We start from the raw sequence: 10,914 nt of genomic DNA on the forward strand, positions 1-10,914 counted from the left end.
TGAATATTTAATAAAAAATTTATTGAAATTGATATTTATAAGCTTTTTTTTACGTAACAAATGAATTTTCAGTGTGAATTTTGTTACAGTATTATAACATCTATATCACTGATAAATCAGTATGAAATATTTTAATATCACTAATACAGTATTATAACATCTATATCACTGATATCACTAATACAGTATTATAACATCTATATCACTGATAAATCAGTATGAAATATTTTAATATCAGTAGGAAATATTTTAATAACTAACTCACTGAAAATTAGTTTATGATAATTTTTTTTATTAAAGTAGCAAGATATGGACAAAAATCAATTTTTGTGAAAAAAATATTCAACCTATTAAATAAGAGTAAAAAGGTATGCAGCACACTTTATTATAAATCTGAAGTAACTTAAGCATTTTCAGTGTACTCGGATACATAGTGATTCATTCAGTAGATAAAGTTTTGAAAAGAACACTAAAAAAAGGAGATGAAGAAAAGAGAAGAGAACATATTAGAGAATATGATAAAAAAAACAAAGTAGAAGATATTTTCTTGGAAGATTATATACTTCTTATAATAGTAAATATAACGGGAGATTTATAAACTTTTGCTATTTTAGTCAATTTTAACTAATAAGAAAATTTATTTGAAAATATGTGTTAGGGATTATGTTTTAAACATTTTTACTAAGAAAAATAAAGGTCATGTTTAGGAGTTAAAAGTAAATTCTGTTGTAAATCAAAGTTCAGATGTGTTTTTTAATTTGTATAAAATGAAAAGAAAGAAACATAATTAATTTGGATTTTTTATGTATAACTTAGTAAATTTTAAATTCAATGTCAAACATAGTAAATTTTGCATTCAATGTCAAACACAGTAAATTTTCATGTTCATTATCAAAATTCCATAAAGTATATAACATCTAACTAATAATTTTTTTAGAAATAAAAGTGTGAACTGGAACAAAATATATATATATATATATATTAGTTAATGATTTTATTGTATTATAATAAGAAAAATATTAGATAAAATTCAATTTTAGAGTTTTAATTAATTAGATATTAATTTTAAAATTATTTATAAATTTTATTGATAATAAAAACTAATTTAAAATTATTTATAAATTTTATTGATAATAAAAATTAATTTAAATATCAATAGTTTTTTTTAGTGTATAAGATAATATTTAATATACTACTTATAGTAATTATTTATTTATTGTTTTTAAGATTGGTTTTTACTTAATGATTGTTATGGAATATAGTTTAATTTAGTTGTTAATTAGATTATAATGATATAAATTTTGGAGTATAGTTTTTGTTTGAACCTGAACTTCACTCTCGACCTTCATAGTTTGTCTTTAATAATAACTCATACTTAATTATAAATCATCTTTAACACCAATTATTAACTCAAGTATTAACAACATTTCCAATGGTTTTAGTGTAAAACTTTCACAAACATTCCATCTATAAAAAACTATCACAAATTTCACTTTTAAGTGTTTTTTTAATTATTAATAAATGCATTATATCTGATGATTATTCGATATAGTATAGTATATTATACATCTCTAATTTAATTATGAGCAAGAGAAATCCATAAAGAGTAAAAAAAAGAAAAGAATGAAAATTGTAATAAATTGAATTTACTTATTGTAAATAAATTTTTTTATATTAATTGTTTAATTAAACTATTCATCTTTTGAATAAAACGTGATTATTTTGTCATTGTCTCCCTTACACAAGAACAAGGCGTGGGTTTGCTTTTGAAAATCCGCAGTTAATATATCACGTGAAAAACACTACAAGTTGTGGGACCCATTTATAATTTATACTAATAATAATATACAATATTTCATAATTGGCTCAATTCCCTATCTAGCACCATTTACATCTTTATTTCCTTATCTAGCACCCTTTTGTTTTTATTTCCCTATCTAGCACTCTTTTATTTTTTATTTCCCTATCTAGCACCATTTTAAAAATAAATAATAAATAATAAATTATTATTTTTTTAATAATTTTAATTTTGAATGCATTAAAAAATAAATATTTTTAATGTTTTTACAAAATAAAAATAAAAAAGTAATAAATTAAAAATGTTTACTTTAAAATTATTTTTTTTAAAAATGAAGAAAATAAAAAATTAAATTCTACAACAACATAAAAGTTGAATCTATAAACATAAATTAGTATTTATTTTTATTATTATTGATGATGTAATCATGTTAATTTCAAAGTAAAAAATATAGGACATATTTATAAAAAAAACCAAGGACACATAAATAATATTGAAGTGTTTAATGCAAAATTCTAAAAAAAACTAATACAAATGTTACACTTAATGCTTAAAAATGAGAAGAAAAAAATGCAAAAATAAATAAGTCTAGAAAATAAAAACAACAACAATAAAATAAAAACAAAAACCATAAATAAATAAATAAAGATTGCAGAAAAAATAATAATAACTAAAAACATAAAAGGTATAAAATAAAGAAAAAACAAAATAAGATAAAGATAAAAGATATAAAAAAAATCAAATAAATCAAAACAAGATAAATATAAGAGATATAAGAAGATACTAAATAAGTATATGTTGATCATAAAAAGGAAAATAGATGAGAGATAATCATTCATTTAATATGTTTCTAGTTATTATTATTTTTTCTGGCATTCTTTATTTATTTCTATTTATGTTTTTATTCATTAATTATATTTCTAACTATTTTAAATACTAAAAATATTTTTTTTAATGCATTCAAAATTAAAATTATAAAAAAAATTACTGGATTGTGCAATTCTCGTCATTAATTATGTTTCATTTTGCACAAAATATTTAATGAAAATATCAAATGAATGATCATCTTTTATTTATTTTCCTTTTTATGATCAACATATACTTATTTAATATCGCCTTATATCTCTTATCTTTATCTTGTTTGAATTTTTTTTATATCTTTTATCTTTATCTTATTTTGTTTTGCCTTTATTTTATATCTTTTATGTTTTTAGTTTTTTTTTTTTCTGTCATTCTTTATTTATATCTATTTTTTGTTTTTATTTTATTGTTGCTGTTTTTATTTTCTATACTTATTTTTTTGGTCTCATTTTTAAGCATTAAGTGTAACATTTGTATTAGTTTTTTTTAGAATTTTGCATTTAGGTAAACACTTCAATATTATTTATGTGTCCACTATTAATTAATACTAATTGACTTTGGTTTTTTTATAAATATGTCCTGTATTTTTTACTTGAAATTAACATGATTACATCATCAATAATAATCAAAATAAATACTAATTTATGTTTATAGATTCAACTTTTATGTTGTTGTAGAGTTTAATTTTTTATTTTCTTCATTTTAAAAAAAAAATAATTTTAAAGTAAACATTTTTAATTTATTACTTTTTTATTTTTATTTTGTAAAAACTCATTTATTTATTCATTAATTATATTTCTAATTATTTTAAACATTAAAAATATTTATTTTTTAATGCATTCAAAATTAAAATTATTAAAAAAATAATAAAAGAGTGCTAGATAGGGAAATAAAAAATAAAAGAGTGCTAGATAGGGAAATAAAAACAAAAGGGTGCTAGGGAATTGAGCCTTCATAATTCTATTCTATTTTTAATCATATTTTAAAATAAATAAATAAATACTCAAATAGTAAAAGAAAAGCTTTTACTATACTTCTCTCTCACATTTTCAGTATAACAATATATTATAAATTATCCATTACTTTTTATGTGACCATAATTATTATTATTTTTAGATTCTCACTCTATCCCACAAATAATATATAATGAGACACTCATTTTATGTATACATTATTATTATTATTTTATTCTTAATTATATTTAAAATTTTCAATCATTTTAACCTCAAAATTACTATTATGTTATTTATGTAATAATAATAAAAATAATAAAGATATACTTAAAATAGTCACATAACCACTATTTCACAATACAGTTATAGATATTTTTTTCTTCCTTTTTCAAAAAAATCTGCAATCAATATTGTTTTCCTTACATTATTTCGTTCAAATTATAAATTACACACTAAATATAAAAAAATAATACATATATTCATACTTAAATAATATATAAATTAAAATTGATATAAATATTAAACTTTAATTTAATATAAAAATTAAATTGTAACCCATTAAAATAAAATAATTTAATAAAAAGAAAAGCACCCAATGCTAGACAGGTAAAAGCAATGACTAGAGATGAAAAATATGATAAATGTTAACAATTTCTTATTTTCATTTGGTTAAAAATAAAATATATCTTAATTTAAAGTATTTTTTTATTTTAAAAATGTCAGGCCATTTTTTTTTTAAAAAAAATTTAGAATAAAAGCTTGCTGTAAAAAAATTCTTTTGTTCAATAATATTTTTTTTTTCATGTGATGGTAAATGATTGTTGTAACTTGAGGTATCAGCTTAGCTGAGATCTTAAGTTGCATAGTGATACCTGAAAGCTTTTATTTAAAAAAAAAAATAAAAGCTTAAATAACAGTTTAAAGTAAATATTGTCTACATCTAATCATAATTTATACCATATATATTTTAGTGACTGTTTGTTATATCATTTAATTAAACAATTTTACTTTTTAATATATAAAAAATATTTTTTATTAATAAAACAAGTAATTGAATAAATTTCTTTAAAAATAACTACATAACTTTTTTTTTTAAAAAAAACCATCACATGTTATTTAATATTATTTTTATAATATTATATATATATATATTCTAAAGTTCATTCTTTTAATATTATTCTTATAAAATTATATATTTTTCAAACAATATAATAAAAATAAAGATATATGAGACCTAATAATAGTAATGATAATAATAAGAATAATATTTCTAATTTTATATTTGAGTCAAAAAAATAGTTTAATTCACCAATCATACATATTATTTTTAACAACTACTATATTAGTCGCTTAAATTATTATATATAATTATGTTTAACTAATTTTTTTCATAAATATTTAAAAAGTAGATAAAATCTTAAATTAAAATTAACTTACACATAATTTAAAAATATCTTAACAGAATTTAATATGAAATATTTGTATATATTAATTTATACATAAATTAATAGTTATACAAATGTTTTTTATTGTCTGTTCATGTTTTATTCTTAAATGTTAATATTATTCTTTTTGTCAGTAAGTAATCTTTTTCTCATAGTGTTATTTCATATTATTTGCATTTAATTAACTGAATAAATAATTTTAAAAGAACTGTTTTAATTATCTATAACCAAATCCTTTTAATATTATTTAAGAAAATCTAGATTATCTAAGAAATGTCTAATTTAGACTATAGTATTGCTCACAAGATTTATGCTTGCTAAAATATTTTATTTTAAAAATTTTAATTAAATTATTTAATACTACATTAATTTACATTGTTTTAATTCAGTTGTTTATTTTTTTGATAAAGATTTTATTTTATTTACCAAGAAACAAGTATTTGAAATTAAAATAAATAATGAATTTCTACATCAATATTATTGCAATTTAAAAAAGCTAAAAGATATGTAGTTATTATTGAAAAATTGTAATCATTAAATATTATGATTTTGATTCAACAATTAATTGAATTTTTGTTCATCAGTTTACATCTTGACCCTAATTAAACAATTTTAAGTTACATTTGGAAGCTAATTTTACTAAACATATTTGAATTATTGATTTAAACCTGTATGTAATAATACTCTATTTTCCTTTCCAACAAAGCATTTTAATCTGTGACTGTCACATTCAAAATGTATTGGGTTATGAGGAAGTAGATAGGGATAGTTGTCCATGGGTTATTTCTTCTTACCCTACCATCTAATAAAATTCTTTGTCACTTTCCATCCGAAATGAATGAAAAATGTGAAAGAATTTCCATTTGTCCATTTGAATGAAGCACACAGGATCCTCTACCTTTTGAGCTGGTGTGGGCCTCAAGGTTGGGCTCTTTTGGGCCTGGCATGGCCTGGCCTACAGAGGAATAATAATTAAATATAGAGGCATAGGCATAGGGCATATGATCATAATGTGATGAGGGCTCAGAAATCCTGTATTTCATTTTTCATTTCCACTTTTTTGGTTCTATCTTCCTTCCATGGAGACCAACCAACCTCCTACTCATACAAAAGATTGGTGTGAGGTCTTCATTTAAATCCAAGTTATACATACAAGCAAAAATCTGTACAGTGTTTACAATAAAACAGCAGCAGATTACTATGACCCATCCTGTAATAAAATTTGTGGTGTGATGATTAATTAGCATTGAAGTTTCTCTAACCATCAATCAAGAAAATAAGCTGCTGCGTCGTCTACTGATTCTGCAGCAAGAGCTGCTTCGGCTATTCTAATTAACATTGTGGCCTTGTAGGTGGCCAAATCTGCATTCTGAGCAAGAGATTGAGCCCTTCTGCGTTTATGTATGGCTAATTCCATCGACATGTTTGCATTGGCTTTCGCCTCTTCAATCCTCAGCATTGCATTCTCTTCCATGGCATCTTGTTCAGCTGCAAATGCTGAAAACGAATACGAGATCAGACAAACATTTACAACACTCGTCAATATACACAAGTAGACACCTGCGAATTAAAAACCTGTCAAATAAAATCCAACATGACAAAACAAAAGACGATGCAAAACAAATCATTCTACCATTACCACCAACAACATCCCAACCAAAACTAAAAGTAGCCATATAACAGATCCATATTGGCATTCAAACGCAAATCATTGTAGACTCAGACGGAAGAGACTATGGGGTTGATGAGTAAAATCAGAGAATTAGAGCTTAGTTCTTCTACACATTCACAGTAGTTGTATTATTGCAAAAGGTAAAAAGTCAAGATTTGGCAAGTAAGAAGCTTTATGAAATCAATGTAACGAGTGAGGGAAAAGTTCTAAAGCATTTGATTTAAATAATCAGCCACCAGACACAGTCATGGGACAAACAGGTTAAACACTAGTGTTTGTGTTGTGCATAAAATGAACAGCAAGAGTCTACTACAGAGACCAGAAAGGGTCAAGGAAAATTCAATACTCTTGAGAGGTAAATGTTTTCAATATAAACTTGAATAGAAAAAAAATCCACATTGCAATTTTGTTGAAGAAATAGACCATAAAATTACCTTTCAAAACACTTGGTTGATTGCTTCTACCAAACTGACTGGGTTGTCTCTTAAACGACCTCCTTTTTCGCAGCAAGGGCTTAGGGATAAGTGGAGCTCTCTTTGATTGATGACCCTGACACAATTAAATTAACTAAGTCAACTATACGATGGGGTTTGCCTACTGAAATTTAAAACAATGCCACTACCCAACATGACATTATACCCCAGCCAAAGTACCAAACGAACATTACGAAAAGAAGAAGGAAGAACGAGTTAAAAGCTATAAGATGAGTTGATAAAGACATCAACCATTCCAAATACAAAGACCAAAAAATCCCAAATATAGTTACTGGTCATAAAATCCTCTGCATTCTGATTATAAGATAACCCAACCAAGTAAGTTCATGTAGTGCGCAGATAAGCACCGAAGAATTTGGGGAACCCACCCTAAAGCTATTGAGGATTATACTCCACTGAACATGCCATACTACTCTATTTATCATACACCATATAACTGGCTATCTACAATTAAAATACCCTCCCAGACAAAATGCAATATCCAAATCATGATTGAAATTTTACCTGGAAAACCCTTATCAGCAAAGATCGTTTTTGCTTCCGTTTTCTCATCCAATAGTTATATACAGCTTCTACCACTTCCTTGCTACCAAGGTCCTGACAACCATTAGTTGCAGATTTTTCATCAAACAGTTCATCTGGATTGCAATAATAAACCTTCTCCAATGTATCAATAATTAACTCAAAATTATCATCTGACACAGGATTTTGACACTCATTGTTGAACTTTTTCAGCCACTCTTCGTCTTCAGAATCCATGTCATAATTAGCAGTTGTCCTCGCCATTGCTCTAGTTAACTCATCACCAAAGACAGATATGTATGTATCTGGTCTGTGAAAGGGAAAACTGTTACTTTCTGCATACGAAGAGACCTCTCGCACACCTGGAACTGGGATAAATTTAGCAGCAGTAGAAGGGATATTACGATCAGAACACTTCTTATAAAGGTCTTTAAAGACATTCCAGTCTTGGCGATTGGTAAACTCCAGCTTCCACCCATTGTCCAAAGAATACATTATTGCATGAGTGAATCGATTGGATGAGCAGGGACGCATCACTTTTTCTGCTTTGAATGTGCTTCTTGTTAATTCATCTTTCTTTACAGTGAGAAGCCATTCTTTTGAAGCAGACATCTCTAAAGTAACAATTGCTCCCTCTACCCTGTGGCATTGGTGTATCTCTGATACAAGTAAGTTTGCAGAGCATGAAGATAAACCTAGTCTTTCTTTTGAATCGACTATAGCAGAACTAGCTTCTTTGAGGCTACCAGTGGTGCTACCATTCGCCAAACTCCTAAGTCTCTTGCTAGAGGTCACACCAGAAAACTGGTTATTACCTTTCCTACCACCTGTTAACTCAAAAGCAACTGCTCCATTTCTGCGTAAACCCCCCATTGAAGGATTACGTGCTTTCCTTTTCCTTAGTGAACTTCTCCTCTTCTGAATGCCTCTAGAGTTCAACATGTTCCTATATTGTCCATTTCGACCAGCTGCCCGGGTGGTAGACTTGACAGAAGATTGCAATGACAAAACATCATTGATTTCAATAACATCAGATGTAACAGTTACTGTCTCAGACAATTCCCCCTTGAAGGTATTACTAGAAATCTGCTTTTCGTTCTGGTATTCCAATAAATCATCGTCTGACTCCATATCCTCAACATCACTACGCACATTTATTGGATTACATACAAGAAAAAGTGACCTAAGCATAGATTTAAAGAACATCGCAGAATGCAGATACTCAAAACAAAGAGGAACAGCAGAAAAGTCCACAGAAAACAATGGCACGAACTCTGTGACTCCAAAGAACTGGCATATTCCAGAGTTTACAGCAGGAGGACCCTGTAAGATGATAAAAGAAGCAGAAACAGTTTTACACCATTGAGCAAAATAAAAACCGGAAACCAACAAGAAAACAACGATTTATTTCTTTCCCCTTCAAAACTTTCCACAAAAGCACCTAGGAGCTTTAATTCAACTCTTTCATTAATATAAGAAATTTCATTTGCGCCACCAAATCAGTTCCATCCATAAATAAATCATCAATTTAGGCCCTGAAATATCACCCTCTCCACTAAACAGTCCTTAAAATAACGAAAATATACAAGTAATCCCCCTAAAGAATAAACTAATTTCCATAGTTTAAGACAAGACTTATAGACCAAATTGGTAGTTTAATTCAGAGAAACAAACAAAGGAGAACCGAATTTACCTTCACGAATTGCATCCCCTGCGACGCAAAAACACCATTAACAGCCCCCGACATAAAGAACCCCGAAAGCTTCCTCGGCGAAACCCGAACCCTCTTGGCATACCTCACAACCGAAGCCAACAGTCTCAAAAACAGAGCACTCTTCCCAGCACAGCGACTCACAACAACCGAAAGCACGCAACGCGAAACCTCCACGCTCCTTCTAGAACCTTCCTTCTTTAACCCCTTCCGCCTCCTAACATACACAATGCCAAATCTCCTATCAACGGTACTGTCGCGTGCATCAACCACAGCCTCCTGGCGTTTACCTTTAGCGGTGCCACGTGGCGTCATCACGGCGTCCATTTTCGCTGCCTTGGCCGGGGTCACCGCCCACTCGTCCCCATCGCTGGATCGCTTCGTCTTGACCTCACCCGAATCCGGCCACAGCCGCCGCCCGGAGCGCAAAACCCGAGCCGTGTCGGCTCCTTTCATGCCGAACACTCTCGTCGTGCGGCGCATCCCCGCCGCCGGCATTTCCGTACGGTAAACTTCGGTTTTCACTAGAAAAACCGAACCGAACCGGTTTCCCCTTCTTCTTTCAAGATAACAGTCTCACATGATCTTTCCAGTACTACCACGGAAAGAAAAACGCCATAGCTATACAAAATCGAACACCGATCATGTCCGATTATAAATTAAACAAAAAATAAAATAAAAAATAGGATTCGGAGAAAACTGAAGAAAATCGAGAAATTTCAGAGGTGGATCGTTAAGAGCAAGATCTACGTTTATGGAAGGAGAACCGAAGAGAACGGTAGAGAATAGAGATGGCGCTGAGAAAGAGAGAGAGAGAGAGAGAGAGAGAGTGAGGTTCACTGTTTCGGCTAGGGTTTATGATTAAAACCGCTGTGAGGGAAGGTAGAGAAAGGAAAGATAGAGAGAGAGAGTTTTGGGAGTGACGAGAGGCGTTGGATTGGAGTGATGGATGGTGGAGATTGATTTGGCTCGTGGACCGATGCAGCTCCCTCCAAAGAGCGTTTTTCTTGTTTCACAAGACTTGAAAGAGAGAAAGATGGATATTTTAAAGACACCTAAGAGTTGTCAGTGATGGTGAAATGACAGTTTACAAACACAAGGTCTCCAACCATTTTTAGGTTTCTTCTTCAAATTATAATTAATTCATTCTAAATTTCTAATTTATTCAACTTAATTATCAATTCAATTAATACCATAGAAAATAATAAATTGTGAACCTTTTTATTACTTTTTAAATATAACTTACACAGTTATTTATTTTAAAATCTTCTTTTCCTTTCGTTTAAAATTAACTTTATTAATAAACAACCACCGTTATTAATGGTGGTTTTTAAATTTTTATTGCAATTAATAAAAAACTTACTTCCTTCCCACCTTCCTTTTCTGAATAATAGAAAATTAATTAAAAAATTTAACTTTTGGTATTTTTTTCTTAAATCCAATAATATGATTTAAATT

At 28.0% G+C, this 10,914-nt stretch overlaps 1 protein-coding gene across 2 annotated transcripts; it reads right to left on the reverse strand.

The window, feature by feature from the left end:
* Positions 1 to 6,070: 6,070 nt before the first annotated feature.
* Positions 6,071 to 10,562, reverse strand: LOC137830501 (uncharacterized). 2 transcript variants are annotated; one of them, XM_068637899.1, is made up of 4 exons: positions 9,439 to 10,562; positions 7,728 to 9,068; positions 7,164 to 7,278; positions 6,071 to 6,554 (listed from the first exon to the last, which is right to left on the reverse strand). In XM_068637899.1, the coding sequence occupies exons 1-4, from the start codon at positions 9,952 to 9,954 to the stop codon at positions 6,322 to 6,324; spliced, it is 2,205 nt and encodes a 734-aa protein (XP_068494000.1). In that variant the 5' UTR covers positions 9,955 to 10,562; the 3' UTR covers positions 6,071 to 6,321. The 2 variants fall into 2 exon arrangements, with proteins under 2 accessions (XP_068494000.1, XP_068493999.1); XM_068637898.1 differs by having other exon boundaries at positions 6,071 to 6,617; positions 9,439 to 10,540.
* Between the last annotated feature and the right edge of the window lie 352 nt (positions 10,563 to 10,914).

This window comes from Phaseolus vulgaris, chromosome 7 (genome assembly GCF_000499845.2).
Source record: "Phaseolus vulgaris cultivar G19833 chromosome 7, P. vulgaris v2.0, whole genome shotgun sequence".
Classification (NCBI taxonomy): Eukaryota; Viridiplantae; Streptophyta; class Magnoliopsida; order Fabales; family Fabaceae; genus Phaseolus; species Phaseolus vulgaris.

Coding starts and splice junctions, on each gene's coding strand:
- LOC137830501 (XM_068637898.1), bottom strand. CDS start 9,954: ATGCCGGCGGCGGGGATGCGCCGCACGACGAGAGTGTTCGGCATGAAA. Junction 7,279..7,727: donor TGCTGATAAGGGTTTTCCAG/GTAAAATTTCAA, acceptor TAATTGTGTCAG/GGTCATCAATCAAAGAGAGC. Junction 6,618..7,163: donor TCAACCAAGTGTTTTGAAAG/GTAATTTTATGG, acceptor TTTAATTCGCAG/GTGTCTACTTGTGTATATTG.